Below are 24,119 nucleotides of genomic sequence, written 5' to 3'. Positions count from 1 at the left end.
GTGTAACAATCATGTTATGGAGAACTGACCTCTTGAGTAGGCTGTTTTTAGGGTCTGATTTTGCCCTGGGTCCTGCACCTTATCACAGGCCCTAAGAGCTAAGTAGAAGGGACTCTAGTCTGGTCTAATATGATTTAGTATGGTCTGGTCTGATCTAGCCTGATCTGGTCTGGTCTAGTCTAGTCTGGCATGATCTGGTCTGGTCTAGTCTGCTCTGGTCTGATCTGGTTTAGTCCAGTCTGTTCTGATCTAATCTGGTCTGTTTTGCTCTGGTCTGGTCTGGTCTAGTCTGGTCTGGTCTGGTCTGGTTTGGTCTGGTCTGGTTTTGGTCTGGTCCGGTCTGGTCCGGTTTTGGTCTGGTCCGGTCTGGTCCAGTCTGGTCTGGTCTGGTCCAGTTTGGTCTGGTCTGATCTGGTTTGATCCGGTCTGATCCGGTCTGGTCCGGTTTGACCCGGTCTAATCCGGTTTCATCCGGTCTGATCCGGTTTCATCCGGTTTCATCCGGTTCCATCTGGTTTCATCCGGTCTGATCCGGTTCCATCCGGTTTCATCCGGTTCCATCCAGTTTGATCCGGTTCCATCCAGTTTGATCCGGTCTGATCCGGCTTGATCCGGTCTGATCAGCTTCCATCCGGTTTCATCCGGTCTGATCCGGTCTGATCCGGTTTGATCCGGTGTGATCAGGTTCCATCCGGTTCCATCCGGTTTGATCCGGTTTAATATGGTTCCATCTGGTTTCATACGGTATTATCCGGTCTGATCCGGTCTGATCCGGTTTTATCCAGTGGGATCAGGTTCCATCCGGTTCCATCCGGTTTCATCCGGTCTGATCCGGTTTCATCCGGTTTGATCTGGTTTCATCCGGTTCCATCCAGTTTGATCCGGTTTCATCTGGTCTGATCCGGTTTCATCCGGTCTGATCCAGTCTGATCTGGTTTCATCCGGTCTGATCCGGTCTGATCCGGTTTCATCCGGTCTAATCCGGTTTTACACGGTCTGATCCGGTCTGATCCGGTCTGATCCGGTTTCATCCAGTCTGATCCGGTCTGATCTGGTCTGATCCGGTTCAATCCGGTTTGATCCGGTTCCATCCGGTTCCATCCGGTTTCATCCGGTCTGAAACGGTTCGATCTGGTTTCATCCGATCGGATCCGGTTTGATCCAGTGTGATCAGGTTCCATCCGGTTCCATCCGGTTTGATCCGGTTTAATACGGTTCCATCTGGTTTCATCCGCTCTTATCCGGTTTGATCCGGTCTGAACCGGTTTCATCCAGTCTGATCCGGTTTGAACCGGTTGGACCAGTTTGAGCCGGTTTGATCCGGTTCCATCCAGTCTGAACCGGTTTCATCCGGTCTCATCCGGTTTGAACCGGTTTGAGCCGGTTTCATCCGGTTTGAGCTGGTTTGATCCGGTTTGAACCGGTTTGAAACAGTTTCATCCGGTTTGAGCTGGTTTGATCCGGTTTGAACCGGTTTGTTCCGGTACCAGCCGGTTTGATTCGGGCTGAACCGGTTTGATCCGGTTAAATCTGGTTTGATCCGGTCTGAACCGGTCTGATCCGGTTCAATCTGGTTTGAATCGGTTTCATCCGGTCTGATCCGGTTTGAATCGGTTTGAGCCGGTTTGATCCGGTTTGAACCCGTTTGAGCTGGCTTGAACCACTTTCAGCCGGTTTGATCCGGTTCCATCTGGTTTGATCCGGTGTGAACCAGTTTGATCTGGTTTGAACCGGTTTGAGCCGCTTTGATCCGGTTTCATCCGGTCTGATCCGGTCCCATCCGGTTTGAGCCGGTTTGAACCAGTTTGAGCCGGTTCCATCCGGTTTGATCCGGTCTGAACCAGTTTCATCCGGTCTGACCCGGCTTGAACCGGTTTGATCTGGTTGGAGCCGGTTTGATTCGGTTTGAATCAGTTTCATCTGGTCTGATCCGGTTTGAACCGGTTTGATCCGGTTTGGTCCAGTCCCATCCAGTTTGATCTGGTTTGAATCGGTTTGAGCCGGTTTGATCTGGTTTGAACCACTTTCAGCCGGTTTGATCCGGTTCCATCCGGTTTGATCCAGTCTGAATCAGTTTCATCCAGTCTGATCCGGTTTGAACCGGTTTGTGCCGGTTTGATCCAGTTTGAGCCGGTTTGATCCGGCTGGAACCAGTTAGATCCGGTTTGATCCGGTCTGATCCGGTTTGAACCGGTTTGATCCGGTTGGACCTGGTTTGATCTGAACCTGTTTCATCCGGTCTGATCCGGTTTGAACCGGTTTGAGCCGGTTTGATCTGGTTTGAAACAGTTTGAGCCGGTTTGATCTGGTTCCATCCGGTTTGATCCGGTCTGAACTGGTTTCATCCGGTCTGATCCGGTTTGAACCGATTTCATCTGGTTTGATCCGATTTGAGCCGGTTTGATCCGGTTTGGACCAGTTTGATCCGGTTCCATCCGGTTTGAACCGATTTCATCTGGTTTGATCCGATTTGAGCCGGTTTGATCCGGTTTGGACCAGTTTGATCCGGTTCCATCCGGTTTGATACGGTCTGAACCGGTTTCATCCAGTTTGATCCGGTCTGAACCGGTTTCATCCGGTCTCATCCGGTTTGAACCGGTTTTAGGCGGTTTGATCCGGTTGGAACCAGTTTGAACTGGTTGATCCGGTTAGAGCCAGTTTGAGCTGGTTTGATCCGGTTCCATCCGCTTTGATCCGGTCTGAACCGGTTTGATCCGGTTTGATCCGGTATCATCCGGTTTGATCCGGTCTGAACCGGTCTCATCCGGTCTCATCCGGTTTGATCCAGTTTGAACCGGTTTGAGCCGGTTCGATCCGGTTTGAACCGGTTTCATCCGGTTTGATCCGGTTTGAACCGGTTTGTTCCGGTCCCAGCCGGTTTGANGGTTTCATCCGGTTTGATCCGGTTTGAACCGGTTTGTTCCGGTCCCAGCCGGTTTGATTCGGTCTGAACCGGTTTGATCCGGTTCGATCTGGTTTGATCCGGTCTGAACCGGTTTCATCCGGTCTGATCCGGTTTGAATCGGTTTGATCCGGTTTGAACCCATTTGAGCCGGTTTGATCCGGTTTGAACCCGTTTGAGCCGGTTTAATTGAGCCGGTTTAATCCGGATTGAACCCGTTTGAGCCCGTTTGAGCCGGTTTGATCTGGTTTGAACCACTTTGAGCTGGTTTGATCCGGTTCCATCCGGTTTGATCCAGTGTGAACCAGTTTGATCTGGTTTGAACCGGTTTGAGCCGCTTTGATCCGGTTTGAACCAGTTTGAGCCGGTTTGATCTGGTTTGAACCACTTTGAGCTGCTTTGTTCCGGTTCCATCCGGTTTGATCCGGTGTGAACCAGTTTGATCTGGTTTGAACCGGTTTGAGCCGCTTTGATCCGGTTTCATCCGGTCTGATCCGGTCCCATCCGGTTTGATCCGGTTTGAGCCGGTCTGAACCGGTTTGAGCCGGTTTGATCCGGTTCCATCCGGTTTGATCCCGTCTGAACCAGTTTGACCGGTGTGATCAGGCTTGAACCGGTTTGATCCGGTTGAAGCCGGTTTGATTCGGTTTGAACCAGTTTCATGTGGTCTGATCCGGTTTGAACCGGTTTCAGCCGGTTTGATCCGGTCCCAGCCGGTTTGATCCGGTCTGAATCGGTTTGATCCGGTTTGAACCGGTTTGACCGGTCTGAACCGGTTTCATCCGGTCTGATCCGGTTTGAACCCATTTGAGCCGGTTTGATCCAGTTGGAACCAGTTTGAGCCGGTTCGATCCGGTTCAACCAGTTTGAGCTGGTTTGATCCGGTTCCATCCAGTTTGATCTGGTCTGAACCGGTTTGATCCGGTCTGAACCCGTTTGAGCCGGTTTGATCCGGTTTGGACCAGTTTGAGCTGGTTTGATCCGGTTTGATCCGGTCTGAACTGGTTTCATCCGGTGTGATCTGGTTTGATCCGGTTGGAGCCTGTTTGATCCGGTTGGAACCGGCTTGATCCGGTTTGCTCCGGTCCCATCCGGCTTGATCTGGTCTGAACCGGTTTGATCCGGTTTGAATCGGTTTGAGCCGGTTCGATCCGGTTTGAACCACTTTCAGCCGGTTTGATCCGGTTCCATCCGGTTTGATCCAGTCTGAACCGGTTTCATCCGGTCTGATCCGGTTTGAACCTGTTGGAGCTGGTTTCATGCGGTCTAAACCAGTTTGAGTCGGTTTGATCCGGTTTGAACCAGTTTGAGTTGGTTTGATCCGGTTCCATGCGGTTTGATCTGGTCTGAACCGGTTTCATCCGGTCTGATCCGGTTTCAACCGGTTTGAGCCGGTTTGATCCGGGCCCATCTGGTTTGATCCGGTGTGAACCGGTTTCATCCGGTCTGATCCGGTTTGAACCTGTTGGAGCCGGTTTGATCCGGTCTGAACCGGTTTGAGCCGGTTTGATCCGGTTTGATCCGGTTTGAGCCGGTTTGATCTGGTTTGAACCACTTTGAGCTGGTTTGATCTGGTTCCATCCGGTTTGATCTGCTGTGAACCAGTTTGATCTGGTTTGAACCGGTTTGAGCCGCTTTGATCCGGTTTGAACCAGTTTGAGCCGGTTTGATCTGGTTTGAACTACTTTGAGCTGGTTTGATCCGGTTCCATCCGGTTTGATCCGGTGTGTACCGGTTTCATCCGGTCTGATCCGGTTTCAACCGGTTTGAGCTGGTTTCATCCGGTTTGATCCGGTTCATCCGGTTTGAACCAGTTTGAGCCGGTTTGATACTGTTCCATCCGGTTTGATCCAGTCTGAACCAGTTTCATCCGGTCTGATCCGGTTTGAACCTGTTGGAGCCGGTTTGATCCGGTCTGAGCCGGTTTGAGCCGGTTTGATCTGGCTTGAACCAGTTTGAGTTGGTTTGATCCGGTTCCATCCGGTTTGATCCGGTCTGAACCGGTTTCATCCGGTCTGATCCGGTTTGAATGGGTTGGACCAGTTTGAGTCGGTTTGATCCGGTTAGAACCAGTTTGAGCCGGTTTGATCCGGTTCCATCCGGTTTGAACCGGTTTGATCCCGTTTCATCCGGTCTGAACCTGTTTCATCCGGCCTCATCCGGTTTGATCCGGTTTGAACCGGTTTGAACCGGTTTGAGCCGGTTTGATCTGGTTTGAACCAGTTTCATCTGGTTTGAGCCGGTTTGATCCGGTTTGAACCGGTTTGTTCCGGTCCCAGCCCGTTTGATTCGGTCTGAACCGGTTTGATCTGGTTCAATCTGGTTTGAATCGGTTTCATCCGGTTTGAATCGGTTTGAGCCGGTTTGATCCGGTTCCATCCGGTTTGATCCGGGTGAACCGGTTTCATCTGGTCTGATCCGGTTTGAACCGGTTTCATCCGGTTTGATCCGATTTGAGCCGGTTTGATCCGGTTTGGACCAGTTTGATCCGGTTTGATCTGGTTCCATCCGGTTTGATCCGGTTTTAGCCGGTTTGATCCGGTTGGAACCGGTTTGATCTGGTTCGGTTTTAGCCGGTTTGATCCGGTTGGAACCGGTTTGATCTGGTTCCATCCGGTTTGATCCGGTTTTAGCCGGTTTGATCCGGTTGGAACCAGTTTGAGCTGGTTTGATCCGGTTCCATCCGGTTTGATCCGGTCTTAACTGGTTTCATCCAGTTTGATCCGGTCTGAACCGGTTTCATCCGGTCTCATCCGGTTTGAACCGGTTTTAGGCGGTTTGATCCGGTTGGAACCAGTTGGAGCTGGTTTGATCCGGTTCCATCCGGTTTGATCCGGTCTTAACCGGTTACATCCAGTTTGATCCGGTCTGAACCGGTTTCATCCGGTCTCATCCGGTTTGAACCGGTTTTAGGCGGTTTGATCCGGTCCCATCCGGTTTGATCCAGTCTGAACCGGTCTCATCCGGTCTCATCCGGTTTGATCCGGTTTGAACCAGTTTGAGCCGGTTTGAACCTGTTTGAACCAGTTTCATCCGGTTTGATCCGGTTTGATCCGGTTTGAACCGGTTTGTTCTGGTCCCAGCTGGTTTGATTCGGTCTGAACCTGTTTGATACGGTTCAATCTGGTTTGATCCGGTCTGAACCGGTTTCATCCGGTCTGATCCGGTTTGAATCGGTTTGAGCCGGTTTGATCTGGTTTGAACCAGTTTGAGCCGGTTTGATCTGGTTTGAACCAGTTTGAGCCGGTTTGATCTGGTTTGAACCACTTTGAGCTGGTTTGGTCAGTTTGAGCCGGTTTGATCTGGTTTGAACCACTTTGAGCTGGTTTGGTCAGTTTGAGCCGGTTTGATCCGGTTTGAACCCGTTTGAGCCGGTTTGATCCGGTTTGAACCAGTTTGAGCCGGTTTGATCTGGTTTGAACCACTTTGAGCTGGTTTGATCCGGTTTCATCCGGTTTGAACCAGTTTGGTCTGGTTTGAACCGGTTTGAGCCGCTTTGATCCGGTTTCATCCGATCTGATCCGGTCCCATCCGGTTTGATCCAGTTTGAGCCGGTTTGAACCAGTTTGAGCCGGTTTGATCCGGTTCCATCCGGTTTGATCCGGTCTGAACCAGTTTCATCCGGTCTGATCCGGCTTGAACCAGTTGGAGCCGGTTTGATTCGGTTTGAACCAGTTTCATCTGGTCTGATCCGGTTTGAACCAGTTTGAGCCAGTTTGATCCGGTCTGAATCGGTTTGATCCGGTCTGAACCAGTTTGATCCGGTTTGAACCGGTTTCATCTGGTCTGATCCGGTTTGAACCCGTTTGAGCCGGTTTGAATCGGTTTGAGCCGGTTCGATCCGGTTTGAACCAGTTTGAGCTGGTTTGATCCGGTTGCATCCGGTTTGATCCGGTTTGAATCGGTTTGAGCCGGTTCGATCCGGTTTGAACCAGTTTGAGCTGGTTTGATCCGGTTCCATCCGGTTTGATCCGGTCTGAACCGGTTTCATCCGGTCTGATCGGGTTTGAACCGGTTGGTGCCGGTTTTAGCCAGTTTGAGCCGGTTAGAACCAGTTTGAGCCGGTTTGATCCGGGTCCATCTGGTTTGGTCCGGTCTGAACCGGTTTCATCCGGTCTGATCCGGTTTGAGCCGGTTTTAGCCGGTTTGATCCAGTTTGAAGCAGTTTCAGCTGGTTTGATCCGGTTCCATCCGGTTTGATCTGGTCTGAACCGGTTTCATCCGGTTTGATCCAGTGTGAACCGGTTTGAGCCGGTTTGAGCCGGTTCGAACCGGTTTGAGCTGGTTTGATCCGGTTTGAGCTGGTTTGATCCGGTTCCATCCGGTTTGATCCGGTTTCATCCGGTTTGATCCGGTCTCATCCGGTTTCATCTGGTTCCATCCGGTTCCATCCGATTTGATCCGGTTCAGTTTGTGTGATCCGGTCTGGTCTGGTCTGGTGCGGTTTGATCCGGTCTGGTCCAGTCTGGTCCGGTTTGATCCGGTTTGATCTGGTGTGGTCCAGTCTGGTCCGGTTTCGGCTGGTCTGGTCCGGTTTGGTCTAGTCTGATCTGGTCTCCGGTCTAGTGTGATATGGTCTACTCTAGTCTGATCTGGTTTGGTCTGGTCTGGTCCGGTTTGGTCTAGTCTGATCTAGTCTGATCTGGTCTCGTCTGGTCTGGTCCGGTCTATTCTGATCTGGTTTGGTCAGGTCTGGTCTGGTTTGGTCTGGTCTGGTCCGGTCTGGTCTGGTCTGGTCTGATCTAGTCTGATCTGGTCTCGTCTGGTCTGGTCCGGTCTAGTCTGATCTGGTTTGGTCTGGTCTGGTCTGGTTTGGTCTGGTCTGGTCCGGTTTGGTCTGGTCTGGTCTGGTCCAGTTTGGTCTAGTCTGATCTAGTCTGATCTGGTCTCGTCTGGTCTGGTCCAGTCTAGTCTGATATGGTCTAGTCTAGTCTGATCTGGTTTGGTCTACTCTGGTCTGGTTTGGTCTGGTCTGGTCTGGTCCGGTTTAGTCTGGTCTGGTCTGGTCCGGTTTGGTCTGATCTGGTCTCGTCTGGTCTGGTCCGGTTTGGTCCGGTTTGGTCTGGTCTGATCTGGTTTGGTCTGGTTTCATCCGGTTTGGTCCGGTCTGGTCGAGACCAGATCAGACTAGACCAAACCAGACCAAACGAGACCAGATCAGACCGGACCAAATGAGACCAAACGAGACCAGATCAGACTGGACCAAACGAGACCAGACGAGACCAGATCAGACTAGACCAGACGAGACCAGACCAGACAAAACCAGACCAGACGAGACCAGATCAGACCAGACCAAACCAGACAAAACGAGACCAGATCAGACTAGACCAAACCAGACCAGACCAGACCAAACCAGACCAAACGATACCAGATCAGACCTTGTAAATAGAGAGGAAAATGCTGAATTCCTCCAAATAAATGAGTGACTGGATGACCAAATGATTTAATAAATGATTGTAATCTAGGCTTCCTCCAGGGTGGTTCTTTCTGTGTAAAACAGTTCGATCTTGGAGTCACCCAGAAATGCTGAATACATAACAAGGCCAATCAACAGAGTTTGCTTCTGAATATTCATGCTCAGATGATGCTCCCAGTCAATATGTTTGATTTTTTTCTGTTTACTAATAGATTTTCAAATTCACTGTGCAAACCAAAATTCTTAAAAAAAAAAAAAAGAACTTGTGTTGAAAGCATACATTATTTCTGGGCAGAGTTGTCAGATTAAAATCTTTATACTAAAAATTATTCATTGTTTATCTGAAATTCTAATTTAAGCGGGCACTCTGTATTTTTATTTACTAAATCTGGCAACCCCTTTCTGGACCAATAACCCTATGCAGAGAAGAGAACAGATGATAGCTTCTAGGGGACATGCCTGCATCTGGGAGTTAGAAGGAAGGAAAACAAAAGAAGGAGCCAGAGAGGCAGATAGAGGAGTCTGCAGAACTATGGAGAGAGAACCAGGTGAGCATGGAGCTCTACTGAATAGTGACACACATGTCGGGGAGAGGTGGGGACCATGAGGATGCTGGGTTAAGAAAGGCCTGATCGCTATAGAGTTTGGCCTTTGCAAGGGGGGATGGTGCTTTTGAGAAGTTCTAATGAGTGGTTCTTGATGAAGTTGGGGTGGAGATAAGGATGCATGTTGGAATCAGTCGGAATATATCAAAATTGAAATCTATGTACCAGAAGTAGTGCCCTTCCTCTCGAGGGGTGGGGAGAAAGACATGTGTGTGTAACTTTTATCAACCCAGAACTCAAGTGGTCAAGTTTTGGGTCCATGTTATGGTTACTAACACAAAAAATAAATTTGGAAAAGAGCATATAAATCTTCTCTTGTATTTTTGTTGAAAATCACGAAGGAGGTCTATAATTTGCAATAATGAATTCAAAAGTCCTTCTCATCTTCATTTTACCTCCTTCACAGCCTCTGCTGTTGTCTGCTGTACTGCTCTCCATAATTTTCTCAGATTGCAGAAATCCCCCTCCTCCCGTCTATTTATTTTTATCACATAAATCAACTTAGCCTCTCTTTCCAGCAAAAAGGTCCAATCAACTTCCCCAACCCTGTCCCAAATGAAGGGTGCGGAACTGAGCTGGCAATTACAGACTATTCTTTGGCAGTATTCTGGGAAAGGGAAAAGTACGAATTTTCTTGCCCTGTCCCTGGTATTTTGTAAAGCTTTCCAAGTGACTTTGATATCTGGACCCCTTTGAGAACTGCTGCTCTTAACCAAGACATAAATCTTTTTCATTTCTTGAAAGGTCCTATTTCTTGACAAATTTCTCCCTGCAAAGTGCATTCTTTTTTCTGCACTGACCCCAGAAAGAGGTGCCATTGTGTGGGAGAAAATACTGTCATCTGTCTCAACAAAGTCCACAAATTGCCCTGCTAGGAGCAGATAACCCAAAACATCTACCTGAGTCTCCCAGTCAAGATTCCTGGTCTGACTAGGAATCTAACTTCAATAAGATCTTCCTGAAAAAAGATGCTGAGCTTGGATGGTCCAACCACCTTTCTATCTGGGATGAGCTGGAGGATACTTCTTGGCTTCCCCAAAGCTGCCTTGGTGGTGATGCTGTGGCAGCCACAGGGAGATTCAGGAGGAGCCAGCCTGGAAGACCTGAGCCCTGGAAGTGGGCAGCCAGCCCAGCAGGACATTCGTTGGGGCGAAGTGTGATCTCAGCCTTCATTCAGCTGACCTGGGAGTCCTCCAAGGGCCAGAGTCCCAACTCGTCTGACCCCTCAAGGTTCCTTAGGACTCCGGGTGTTTTAAGAAAATTCTCTGACTCCCCACCCTTCCCACTTCACCCCTCAGCCCTCCCTGTGGTTAAGAACTCAAGTGTGAACAACCCCAAAGTTGGTGGTTAGTGAGGCATTCAAGCACAAACTCTAATCCTGCCCTTTTTAAAAAAATATTTTGGACTTGAGAGAGGCTGTCCTCAATTGTTTCAAACCTATTTCAGAGTACCTCCACTCCTTCAAACCTATTTTCAAAACTCAGGAAAACGTCGCCTTTCCAGACGAACTCTAGTGACAGCTCCATTCACCCCTTGGCATTTGACTGCTAAAGATCAGCTGACCCCTGTAGCCAGAAGGAGGAGAGAAACTTACTAAACAGGGATCTCGTTCCCAGAGGTGATCACCTTAAAAAAGTCTGGGGCCTTGTTTGCCAGCTTTGAAATTTCAAAGGGTTATCTTAGCTTCATGCCTCCAGTGTGAAAAAAACAAACAAACTTCAATAAGATCTTCCTGGTGGTTATCTTCATAGGTGGTTACCTATGAAATCTACATTCAAACTTTCTTGTGACCTATGCATCATTTTTTGGCATTCACATTCCCAGTCAAAACACACACACACACACACACACACACACACCAGATATATAACTGCATGTAAGATATATATACATAAAACAACGTCCTCCGAAGAATATAAATGTTAACACAAGTAAAATTATCATGAATTCCATAACTCCTTCTGTGGCCTTGGTCCGCGTTAGGTTTTCCATTAAGAGACACTATTGTCACCCGTGAGTAGCTTCTCCTGTTGTGTTCTTCTGTGCAGCACGGGGCTGGAGCTGTGGATATTCATGAACCCCAGGAATCATGAACCCCAGGCACCCACTTCCTGTCTTCGTGGCTGTCCCCGTGGCTGTCCCTGGTCCCTGCCTCTGTGCGGTTTTCTCTACCTTTGGCCACCAGATGGCGCTCTGGAAACGAGTTTTCTGCATCAAAGCTCCCCTGCATTACTCTCAACTAGGCTCCCTCCCTCTTCTCTGTTCCCTTCCAAGTCATTTTCCAGGGTGCAGCCAAAAGGCCTTTCTGGAGGGTACATCTGTGTGATCTTGGGCAAGTTACCTAACGCTCTGTGCTCAGCATCTTCAATGTGATGGCATGGCTGTGTGTCATGAGAGGATGTAAGCAAAGCACTCAGGACAAAGCCTGGCATGTGGTCGCTGTTCTCATTATCCTGTGTTGAGCTTTTCAAAAGCGCCCCACGACCTTCAGGACAAGGTCTAAATTCTTAGCCATGGGAACCCAGGCCACTGCATCATTTGAGGACCCCTGCTTATGTCCCCCGCCCTACCTTCCTCCCTACGCTACTGCACCAACCCTCTTGCAGCACAGCCGGGAGCCAGCCTACCCACCTCGGGGCCTTTGCCCATTTTGCTGCCACCACCAGCTTTGCCTCTCCCCTGCCCATTCAACTTCCTCGGGCTCACTCCTCCAGGTCCGTCAGGATTCAGCATGTGCCCTCCATGAGGAACTTCCCAGACCCCCAGGCCTGATTCCAGAGCCACTCCACTGGCCTCTCGCCTTTCATTTTCCCTGCCCCCACCTGCGACTGTCAGCCCCCTGCCTTGTTCACTGTCAGGCACACAGGGGGACGAATGTGGGGCGAACAGTGAGGCTGTCACATGGGCTAACTGCCAGCAGGGGGCAATGGGCACCCTTGTGTCCCTGAGCTCCCAGGGGCTCCTAGTAGCTTCGGCAGCACCTTGCTCACACCAAGCTGAGGGAGACCTGAGAAATGGGATTCCTGCCAAAGAGGCAAAAAAAAAAGTGAAGGGACAAATGCAAGGCCATCTTTGCCATTTGCATATGAGGCATAAAACCTGGAAGATAACAAAAGGCAAAATCATAGTCCCGATGTGCTGAGTGCTTTCTCTGAGCCAGGCCCTGCGCTGAGTCCTTACCCCACCTTGTGAGATGGATGACAGCCCTCAGAGAAGGAAACAGAGGCTGGGAGAGGTTAAGGCCCTTGTGCAGTGTCTCAGAGCTTGTGAGTGGCCTGTCTGTCTCCAGGACCATGATATAGGAGGTGGCCCTGGATTCAGGCCACTTGCTATGGTTTAATGGGTTTCAGTGAAATAGTTGGGAAACCTCAGGAGTGGGATATGGAGTTAAAGGAAAGAAAAGCCAGAGAGAAAGAGAAGGAGTGCAGGTGACTGTCCCTTAGCCACCTCAGTCCTGATGGCCACAGGCTTCCATGCCAATAAGCCCTGACTAGTGCCACTTGGGTCCAAATATGGCACCTCTGGCCCCAAGGGCTTAGTAGCAAACACCCATCTAGGGAAGTTGGTCTTCATTCTCATCACCTCAAATGCTTCACAAGCCTCAGGGATCAACCGTGAAGTGGGTATAAGGCTGGGAGAATGTTGGGGGCAGCAAATTGAAGGGCATAATGAGAAGCAGTAAGGCCACCTCAAAGCTTACCCAAGCAAACTGCACATTCACCTCCTTCCTTACTGAATTTTACCTTATGAGGAGGTGAGTGGGAGGGAGGGCATCCCTTAAAACATCTAAAAGGAGAGTTGGGTTCAGCAAAGGAGTTGTGCTTCACGGGACTCTTATAAACAGAACTGGGGAGAGAAGAATTGGAGGAAGGGGGAAAGACATAGATGAAAGGGAGGGGAAGGTGTGGGAGAGGGAAATGTATAAAAGCTTCCAAGAGGAGTGGGAGGCTGGGGGTTCCCCAGACAGAGACTCAGGCTGGACCAGATGCAGAGAACAATGGACTTCAAGGCTGGAGGGGGGGCGGGGGCTGAAGGGAAGCAGGAGGAGAGCCACACAGTCAAGTCACACGGGTTCTTGCAGCTTTTGGAATCAAGACCATGGGCACCCTCATAGATCAGTGTGGGCAGGGACTGCCCCAGGGCCAATACAAGATCCAGAGGTAGCCATAGGGTGTGACAAGTTGTGCAGATTACAACACTCACCCCTTGCAATAACGTCACTGCCTGTGACACGGGGCCAGGCCCAGGCCAAAGCCCTTCATGCATCATTTCATTTAATCCTCACAGTTTCCCGCTGAAAGGGCTACTATTCTTACTCCCATCCCCACTCTACAGATGAGGTAATGGAGGCCCAGAGAGGTTAAGTGACTTGTCCCAGATGACACAGCTGGTAAGTTGCAAAATCAGAATTTGAACTCAGGCAGTTTAGCTCTGATGGCTGCTCTGTTAATCACAGCTGCAGTGAGACAAAAACAGGTGATCAGGGCAGAGTCAAGACAGAGAAGTAAACAAGAGTGGGAAAAAGACAGGCGTGAGAGGGGAACAATGGGGGAAAAGATAGGAACAAAGAGAGTTGGGGAAGGGGAGAGAAACAGGAAACATGACTTGCCCGGGAGGGGCATCAGTCCGCTTGCAAGCAGGTGGAGGCTCAAGTTTTCTGCTCACTTGGTGATGCAGAGGCTCCCTTTCCCTCAGCAGCAGCCTTGCTGCATGGACAGCAGCTTCCCATCTGGCCTGTCCCCGGAGCCCCAGCCTCATCCTCCTCAGTGGCAGGCCACTTAGCTTCACAGGAAATGCTCTTTCTCTAATTGGCATTGAAAACTCACAGCCCTCCCTTTTCCTGTAGGTGGGGTTTCCATAGGAAAAAGCTGCTTCTCTGTTTCCCCAGCCTAGCAACTGTTTGGAAGTCAGAGTCCCACATCCTGCTCAACTGGGTCAGGTCCCTCTTAGACCAGCTCTTGTCCATCATTTGCTGAAGTGGACCAGCTAGTTCCCCTGTAGGGGTCTATCCTGGCAATTCTTGATCGGCGTTTGGATATCTCAGATCGATTCCGATGAAGATGGCCTTGCCTGGGGGTCCTGCTTGTTCCATCATCATCTAACTATGGGACAAGGTTGTGCCAGCAGGTCCGGGGGAAGGAGCACGGGGCTGATCAAGCCATCCAGGAAACACTGGAGGACTTGTCCAGCCTTGAAAGAACTCTAACAGTTTCTGAATGTGGCCCACTTGGTGGTAAGCATGATGCAACTTCTGCAACTTCTGCTGGGGCTTTTGGGGCCAGGTGGCTACTTATTTCTTTTAGGGGATGGTCAGGAGGTAACCACTCTCACGGTGAAATACCAAGTGTCAGAGGAAGTGCCATCTGGCACAGTGATCGGGAAGCTGTCCCAGGAGCTGGGCCGGGAGGAGAGGCAGAGGCAAGCTGGGGCTGCCTTCCAGGTGTTGCAGCTGCCTCAGGCGCTCCCCATTCAGGTGGACTCTGAGGAAGGCTTGCTCAGCACAGGTAGGCGGCTGGATCGAGAGCAGCTATGCCGACAGTGGGATCCCTGCCTGGTTTCCTTTGATGTGCTTGCCACAGGGGATTTGGCTCTGATCCACGTGGAGATCCAAGTGCTGGACATCAATGACCACCAGCCACGGTTTCCCAAAGGCGAGCAGGAGCTGGAAATCTCTGAGAGCGCCTCTCTGCGCACCCGGATCCCCCTGGACAGAGCTCTTGACCCAGACACAGGCCCTAACACCCTGCACACCTACACTCTGTCTCCCAGTGAGCACTTTGCCTTGGATGTCATTGTGGGCCCTGATGAGACCAAACACGCAGAACTCGTAGTGGTGAAGGAGCTGGACAGGGAAATCCATTCATTTTTTGATCTGGTGTTAACTGCCTATGACAATGGGAACCCCCCCAAGTCAGGCACCAGCTTGGTCAAGGTCAACGTCTTGGACTCCAATGATAATAGCCCTGTATTTGCTGAGAGTTCACTGGCACTAGAAATCCAAGAAGATGCTGCCCCTGGTACTCTTCTCATAAAACTGACTGCCACGGACCCTGACCAAGGCCCCAATGGGGAGGTGGAGTTCTTCCTCAGTAAGCACATGCCTCCAGAGGTGCTGGACACCTTCAGTATTGATGCCAAGACAGGCCAGGTCATTCTGCGTCGACCTCTAGACTATGAAAAGAACCCTGCCTACGAGGTGGATGTCCAGGCAAGGGACCTGGGTCCCAATCCCATCCCAGCCCATTGCAAAGTTCTCATCAAGGTTCTGGACGTCAATGACAACATCCCAAGCATCCATGTCACATGGGCCTCCCAGCCATCACTGGTGTCAGAAGCTCTTCCCAAGGACAGTTTTATTGCTCTTGTCATGGCAGATGACTTGGATTCAGGAAACAATGGTTTGGTCCACTGTTGGCTGAGCCAAGAGCTGGGCCACTTCAGGCTGAAAAGAACTAATGGCAACACATACATGTTGCTAACCAATGCCACACTGGACAGAGAGCAGTGGCCCAAATATACACTCACTCTGTTAGCCCAAGACCAAGGACTGCAGCCCTTATCAGCCAAGAAACAGCTCAGCATTCAAATCAGTGACATCAACGACAACGCACCTGTGTTTGAGAAAAGCAGGTACGAAGTCTCCACACGGGAAAACAACGTACCCTCTCTTCACCTCATTACCATCAAGGCTCATGATGCAGACTTGGGTATTAATGGAAAAGTCTCATACCGCATCCATGATTCCCCAGTTGCTCACTTAGTAGCTATTGACTCCAACACAGGAGAGGTCACTGCTCAGAGGTCACTGAACTATGAAGAGATGGCCGGCTTTGAGTTCCAGGTGATCGCAGAGGACAGCGGGCAACCCATGCTTGCATCCAGTGTCTCTGTGAGGGTCAGCCTCTTGGATGCCAATGATAATGCCCCAGAGGTGGTCCAGCCTGTGCTCAGCGATGGAAAAGCCAGCCTCTCCGTGCTTGTGAACGCCTCCACAGGCCACCTGCTAGTGCCCATCGAGACTCCCAATGGCTTGGGTCCAGCAGGCACTGACACACCTCCACTGGCCACTCACAGCTCCCGGCCATTCCTTTTGACAACCATTGTGGCAAGAGATGCAGACTCAGGGGCAAATGGAGAGCCCCTCTACAGCATCCGCAGTGGAAATGAAGCCCACCTCTTCATCCTCAGCCCCCATGCAGGGCAGCTGTTCGTCAACGTTACCAATGCCAGCAGCCTCATTGGGAGTGAGTGGGAGCTGGAGATAGTGGTAGAGGACCAGGGAAGCCCCCCTTTACAGACCCGAGCCCTGTTGAGGATCATGTTTGTCACCAGTGCTGACCACCTGAGGGACTCAGCCCGCAAGCCTGGGGCCTTGAGCATGTCGATGCTGACAGTGATCTGCCTGACTGTACTGCTGGGCATCTTCGGGTTGATCCTGGCTTTGTTCATGTCCATCTGCCGGACAGAGAAGAAGGACAACAGGGCCTACAACTGTCGGGAGGCCGAGTCCACCTACCGCCAGCAGCCCAAGAGGCCCCAGAAACACATTCAGAAGGCGGACATCCACCTCGTGCCTATGCTCAGGGGTCAGGCAGGTGAGCCTTGTGAAGTCGGGCAGTCCCACAAAGACGTGGACAAGGAGGCGATGATGGAAGCAGGCTGGGACCCCTGCCTTCAGGCCCCCTTCCACCTCACCCCGACCCTGTACAGGACGCTACGTAATCAAGGCAACCAGGGAGCACCAGCGGAGAGCCGAGAGGTGCTGCAAGACACCGTCAATCTGCTTTTCAACCATCCCAGGCAGAGGAACGCCTCCCGGGAGAACCTGAACCTTCCTGAGCCCCAGCCTGCCACAGGCCAGCCACGTTCCAGGCCTCTGAAAGTTGCAGGCAGCCCCACAGGGAGGCTGGCTGGAGACCAGGGCAGTGAGGAGGCTCCACAGAGCCCACCAGCCTCCACTGCAACCCTGAGACGGCAGCGACATCTCAATGGCAAAGTGTCCCCTGAGAAAGAATTAGGGCCCCGTCAGATCCTGCGGAGTCTGGTCCGGCTGTCTGTGGCTGCCTTCGCCGAGCGGAACCCCGTGGAGGAGCTCACTGTGGATTCTCCTCCTGTTCAGGTACCTGGGGCATAGGCAACTCTTTCTCTGGTCACTCCTGACCACCAGAAACAGCATCAGACACCCCCATAACCTGCACAGTCCTCATGTTTCTTCCTTAGGCTCACCTGGTACTTTTTGATGCTTTGGATAGCAGTGGTTCAGGGCACAGCTTTGTGACTGGCTGAACTTAGCTGTGTGATCCTAGGCAAATTCCTTACTGTCTCTGGGCCTTAGTTGTCTTATCTGTAAATTAGAAATGATAGTAAAAGTATCTACCTCGTAGAGTTGTCCAGAGGATTTGATCAATTAGTTCCTACAAGGCATTTATGGTGCCTCACAAGTAGACACACAGCAAAGGTAGTGACTAAGAGTATAAGCTTTGGGCAAGGTTGCCTGAGTTCAAATCCTAGCTCCACTTCTTCCTAGCTCTGAACCACAGGGGCAGTTAACTTCTCTGTTGAAAGATGTCTGTGTTAACAGCACCCATCTTCTAAGTTTGCTTGAAGATAAAATGAGTGAATGCTCTTAATGCCTGTAGAACAGCGTCCATCTGACATGTAGTCAGTACTCAGCAAATTATTGCTATTCCTTCCTCAAAGCACTTCTCCATCTCCACTCTCTGCCTGCCCTCATCTCATCTGGGCAACCTCCTATGAAGAAGGCCAGCATAGGCATCATTGCACCCAAACCCAGGTGTAGCAAATAATTTGTCTGAGACCCCAGAGCTTTCTGGCTGGGCCTGCAGGATGCGGCAGAGGAAATAACCTTAGAACTTTGCAGTTAGGCAGATTGGGGTTCAAATTTCAACAGTCACTTAGGAGCTGGGCAACCTTGTACACATCCTTCAACATCTGAGCCTCATTTTCCTCATCTATAAAATGGGGACTATGAGACCAAACTTACCCTGTGTCTGCCTCCTTAGAGTGTGAGGTCTAAATGGGATGATGAGTGACAAAATGTCTAAGGGCCTGGGATTTTCTAGACACAAGTGTGGAAACCTTTTCAGGGATGATGCCTGATCTCACACCCATATCTGCTTCTGTGAACCTCAGATATTTTCACTGTGCCAGGCTGCCTGCCCAAGGCACACCTCTGTTTGGCCAGGCCATCAATTCATGTTTCCTGTGAAGCAAAACACAGTTTCCTTCCCTTACTCCCTCCTCAGGAAGCCACCTGGAGATGGCCCAGCTGTTCTCTTAGGAATCTTGCCCTGGAATCGGTGCAGACCCAGAGGTTGCCAGAGCCAACCACTAATTTATCTTTCCATTCATCCATCCATTGATCAGGTGCTTTTTGGATAAACTCTGTGCTGAGCACTGTGCTGGCTGCTGCTAGACAGGACAACAGAGAATAGGCACCGTGGGTGGCCCCACTGAGGGGACAGAAAGAAAGGTGCCCATTTGGGATCAACTTGAGGCTGCTTGTCAAATGCTCATATCTTTCCAGCAGCACATAGAGTCAGATCCGAGTTTAAATTCCAGCCCTCCCACTAACTTCTATGTAGCCCCTGTAAGCCTCCAATTCCACCTCTGCAAAATGGCCATAATGGTATCTCTTCCCTTAGGCTGTTGTAAGAATTAAGGGAGATTGGCCGGGCGCGGTGGCTCAAGCCTGTAATCCCAGCACTTTGGGAGGCCGAGACGGGAGGATCACGAGGTCAGGAGATCGAGACCATCCTGGCTAACATGATGAAACCCCATCTCTACTAAAAAATACAAAAAAATAGCCGGGCGAGGTGGCAGGCACCTATAGTCCCAGCTACTCAGGAGGCTGAGGCAGGAGAATGGCGTAAACCTGGGAGGTGGAGCTTGCAGTGAGCTGAGATTCGGCCACTGCACTCCAGCCTGGGCGACAGAGCGAGACTCCGTCTCAAAAAAAAAAAAAAAAGAATTAAGGGAGATTATATGACACCGGACAATCATTGTTTATCATGGGATCTATTAATAAGCTCATTTAAACCTCATAACCCACCATATGATCTGGGTCTCATTAATATTCACTTTTTTTACTGTTGAGGAAACTGAGGCTCAGAATGCTTAAGTAATTCCTCAAGGCCACATTGATGGGAACTGGGGCAGGGGCATATTTAGGATTTGAACCTGAGTCTGACTGATTTGAATCTGGGCTGTAACTGTGAAGTGACCCTGAATGACAGTGCTCAGCATAGGGATTGGCATGTAGGGAGTCATGTCATGAAATGCCAGCTGTCACTTGAGCAAAGGGTGGCAGGTATCTTAGGAGGGCTTCTGGGCCTGGGCTGGGAGGTGGGATCTTCCCTGAGGCAGGCAATGAGACCCTGAGTCTCCCAAGTCACAGTGAAACCCCAGTCCTGGCCATCTCCTCTTCCAACTCTCCTCTGAGGTTGACACTTCCTACCTCAAGCTGCACCGAGGGGCACGGTAGACTTCCTAAGGGAGGAATGGGGGTGGACCCAGGAGGTTGAAGCAGTGTTTCTAGGAATAACAGTCCAAACTCCTTGCTTTTGCAGAGGATTTTTAACTTTTTCAAACCATTTAATCTTGACAACACTGAGAAGAAGGCTGTATGGGTATTTCTAGCCCCCCATTAGAGATGAGGAAACTGAGGTCTGAGGAGGTCTAAAAGCCTGTCTAACACTATACAATAAGCTACAAATGGCCTTGAACTAGAACTCCGCCTCCCAGGACTTGATCTGTTGCCTTTCCCTCCCAATGGCCTATAGGGTCTGGCCCTGATAGCTCACCCATCCCCTACTCCATTCTCCAATCTTTCTGAAACTTGCCTTCTCTTCCAGCCTTTCAGTGTGCAGTGCTACTGCCTGAAACCACCCCCCTGTCACCATCACCCCTTGCCCAGACCCTCATTCTCTTTCCACTTGCCAAACTCCTATGGAGCCTTTGGGTCTCAGCAGAGGTGCCTGGCATGTAGTATGAACTCAGTAACATCTGTTGAAATGAATGAATGAACTTAATCCAGTACCACCCCCCTGCTTCCTCCCTGCTCCAAGTTGGGTTAGGGGCCTTCCTCCACTCCCACAGAGCCCCCACTCTTTCCCTACGCCCAGAGGCAACCCCTGTGGTAACCACTCTTCGCTGCTCCCCCACTCCCTGTGGGGCTGCCTGCAACCTTCACCTCCTGACAGATATGACCATGCTGAGGGCAGCAGCTGGGTCTCCTTCTCCTTCTTACTCCCATTGCAACCATCCTGCCTGGCACTTATTAAGTACTTGTTGAATGAATGAATGAAAAGATGAATAAATGAATAATTTAATGACACCATTTTGCCTTCTCTACAACATAGTCTTACATCTGGTCCACAAAAATCAACCAAATGTCCAAATACTGCTAAAGGGGAACATAACTCTTTAAGATAATCTTTATCAAAGTAACAACAAATTGATGGTCAGGAAATGCCTTTTTCACCCCTATCTCTCAGAGTCCACCAGGTGCAGGACACTCAGAGGAATGAGTGTGAGGGGATGGGCCCAGAGGGTCCTCTTGCTCTCCTTCAGACACTCAGGTCCTGGGGTGACATGACAGAGCAGGGGACCTGCCTGCCCAGGTCCCTGTCTCTGCCACTGGGCACCATCCCCCATCTGATCACACAAACATCTGAAGCCAGAGGAAAGACTATAAAAAGAAAGCACCGGCATTGAGGGAAACATCCGGCGAGGAAGTGTGCTGAGTCGGAATTGTGTGGAGTCAACAGATTTTTCCTGTCTTGTAGCAAATCTCCCAGCTGCTGTCCTTGCTGCATCAGGGCCAATTCCAGCCGAAACCAAACCACCGAGGAAATAAGTACTTGGCCAAGCCAGGAGGCAGCAGGTAAGCAGCACGTAGCCCCCACAGGCATCTCATGGCCCCTACTGGCTGCCCCTCATCTCTGCAGCCTCTGTGAGTGAGGAAGGGTGAGCCCATCCCAGACACCGGTCCCCTGGGAGGGTGCAGCAGACAGCATCCATCCTCCCACCCTGGGAGGCTTGGTCATGGGGTGACTGTATTGATAGTATTTACACGACCTAGAAGTCCTATAGGACTATCAAGCTGTATTAATAAATACTATCAATACAGTAGTCACCAAGGAAATGACTTCATCCCTGAGGCTCGATTCGTCCCCTGATTACAGAGGTGCTGTAAATTGCCTTTATATCTGTAACTGTCACCTCTCTTTCTCTTGGCCCATAAACGTAATATGAAGGCTCCCCACTAAAGACATGGATATGTGGGCGTGTCCCTTTGGGCAATCCTAGAATTGAAGAGCCCTTAAGAGAACATTAAATCCAACTTCTTGTTATGGATGGATAAACTGAGGCTCTGAATAGTTTGATTCAAACCAGCTATGTAAACTTGAGCAAGTGAGATAATCTCTCAGGACCTTGGTTTCCCCATCTGTAAAATAGAAGCCATCCCATTTCCCTTGTAGTAATGGGGTGAGAATTTCATGATCAATTGTATTCTAAGCCCATAGCCCAGGACTGACGCATAGTAGGTGCACACACAACGCTAACTCCTTTCCCCTTGAAGCAATTTTGCTAAAGGTCATGTAACAAGTGAGTGGCAAAGCTGGGACCAGCTCTCAGAGTTCCTGACTCCTGCATCAGTGCTCTTGCCCTGACAACTTATAGCTTCTTTTTACAAGGATGGCAAGAGGTAGTGTACGGCAGGGGTGAGTCCACACACTCCAGAGTCACACTGGCCTGGATTTGAATTCTTGCTTTATCTCTTAATCTACGGGGACCTTGGGAACCTGCAAAATCTTCACAAGTCTTGGTTTTCTCATTTGTACAATGGGGTGATTGAAGAGAACCCTTTACAGGTGTGGAAGGTTTGAATGAGACGGTGCATGGACCTTGCATCACATGAGGCCTGACTCAGACTCACTGCTTAATAAACATTAGTTGTCATTATCACCCACACACTTGCCACCTCCCTGCTCATTTCTTCACAGCAGCAGAAATGGCTACAGGGGGAAAAAATCCCAAACAAACAGAAAGGACTCCTACGCCTTAAAACCCCTCAGAAGCCTTTCCACCTGCTGGGATGAGGGTCCAGGCCTGTCCCCAAGTGTCCATGGGAGAGAGGGGCCAGGATGGAGACAGCAGGAGACTGGGATGCAGGTAGCAGATTCTGAGCAGCTTTAGGCTGCCTCACTCCAGCTGCACCCTCCATAGGTCTGTTCTTCTGGCCTAGGTTTTGGCCTAAAGTAGGAAGGAAGGAATGTTCAGTCATTCATTAAGTGTTGATTCAGCACCCACTGTGTGCCACGCCCTGTTCTGAGCATCAGTGAGGGAGCAGGGAATGAGACAGGCAAAAATCCCAGCCTTGCTGGAGCTCTTCTTCTATGGATGGATGGACGGCTGCACTGGCTCCACTGAGGTTTACTGAACTCCTCCTGTGTGCCAGGAAATACCTAGGCATGGGAGGAGCAACAAGAATGATATCAATGAACTCATCTTCACTTCTGTCTGCTGAGTGCTTACACTGTGCCAGGCTCTGTGGTAGGCCCCTTTACCTACAGCGTCTCATTTTACCCTCACAATACCCTGTGAGGTGGGTGTTATTTATTACTCCCATTTTACAGATGAGGAAACAGAGTAAGAGGAGGGCTGGAATCACATGATCCAGGTTGGTCTGACTGCAGAGGCCAGGCTGTGAATCCAGTTCCCTATACGGGTAAATGAATGCAAACATAAATGGGCATGAATGAATGGATCTATATAGGAATGTCCTTACCCGTGGACTGGCTGGTTTCTTTTGTAGGAGTGCAATCACAGACACAGATGGCCCGAGTGCAAGGGCTGGAGGCCAGACAGACCCAGAACAGGAGGAAGGGCCTTTGGATCCTGAAGAGGACCTCTCTGTGAAGCAATTGCTAGAAGAAGAGCTGTCAAGTCTGCTGGACCCCTGCACAGGTAGGGACCCCCTAGAGTCACCTTGCCCCATGGTGTCCAGGCTTCAGAGTTGTACTCCAATCCACTGCAGGGAAAAGCCATTCTGTTTCTGTGGAGGAACATCAGCAACATTTAACTTCCCTTTCACCCGTGCAGCCTCAGAAAGTATTTTAAAGACTGGGTTCTACTTTGATTTCTTTTTTAGACAGGGTCTTGCTTTGTCACCCAGGCTGGAGTAGAGTGGCGTGATCACAGGGTGATCACAGCTCACTGCAGCATTGACCTCCTGGGCTCAGGTGATCCTCCCACCTTGGCCTCCCAAGTAGCTGGGACTACAGGTGAGCACCACCACATCTCGCTAAGTTTTGATTTTTTTTTTTTTTTGGTAGGGACAGGGATTCACATGTTGCCCAGGCTGGTCTCCAACTCCTGGGCTCAAGCAATCCGCCCACCTCAGCCTCCCAAAGTGCTGGCGTTAGAGGCATGAGCCACCTGTAATCAAAGCCAAAGTAGGCACCCGGCCTACTTTGATTATTCATTTTAAAAATCACTGTAAGAATAGTAAACATGCCAGGCACAGTGGAAGCATCTTATGTACATGATCTCATTTAAGCCTCCAGCCAATCTCCTCAAGTAGATAATTATTACCTTGAATTTACAGATGAGAAAACCGAGGCTCAAAAAAATCGAGTAGCCATCCCAGAGTCACCCAGCTCACCAGTGATCGAAGGGGAGCCAAACCCTGAGCCAGCCTGTCCTCTATGGACTTCTTACCACTCATTTGCGTCTGGTGTGTTTTAATACCCTTTCGCCCTGTGAACCAGGTCAACTCTTTAACATGCTAACAATTGCAATTAAAACAAAAAGAATTTTGCAGACAAACAATTAGCTTTGACAATAAATACATAATGTGAATTTGAATTCAAGAATCTGCTAGCGCCCCCTGCCCCTGCTACGGACATTGGTCAGCCTTCTTTGGTAACACACCCCACAGCGGACCGTCCCTGTGCTGTGGTTTTCTATCTATGTAGTTAACACTGTTTCTCATGTGCTCCATCTGGCTGCAGACACACTGAAGGCACGGCAGGGACTTCTCTCCCTGGTTAAAAAAATATTGCTAATAGTTATTGGGCACTTTCTATGTGCTAGGCCCTGTTCTAAGTACCTCATGAGAAAATCTTATGAGATAGGGACTATTCATTATCCCCACTTCATAAAGGAAAAA

General features: G+C 50.2%; 1 protein-coding gene across 1 annotated transcript in view; it reads left to right on the top strand.

Moving 5' to 3' along the window:
• The window catches only part of PCDH12 (protocadherin 12), a 32,057-nt gene that overhangs the window by 4,701 nt on the left and 3,237 nt on the right, over positions 1-24,119 (top strand). Inside the window, exons 2-5 of the mRNA XM_025387521.1 lie at positions 8,743-8,866; positions 13,770-17,042; positions 20,731-20,828; positions 22,764-22,915. Coding sequence (XP_025243306.1) covers positions 14,163-17,042; positions 20,731-20,828; positions 22,764-22,915 — 3,130 coding nt within the window. The 5' untranslated portion in view covers positions 8,743-8,866; positions 13,770-14,162. The remainder of the gene's footprint in view (positions 1-8,742; positions 8,867-13,769; positions 17,043-20,730; positions 20,829-22,763; positions 22,916-24,119) is intronic.

This window comes from Theropithecus gelada, chromosome 6, assembly GCF_003255815.1.
Source record: "Theropithecus gelada isolate Dixy chromosome 6, Tgel_1.0, whole genome shotgun sequence".
NCBI lineage: Eukaryota > Metazoa > Chordata > Mammalia > Primates > Cercopithecidae > Theropithecus > Theropithecus gelada.
The sequence above is the reverse complement of the archived record's forward strand: the minus strand, read 5'-3'. Positions and strand labels throughout refer to the sequence as shown.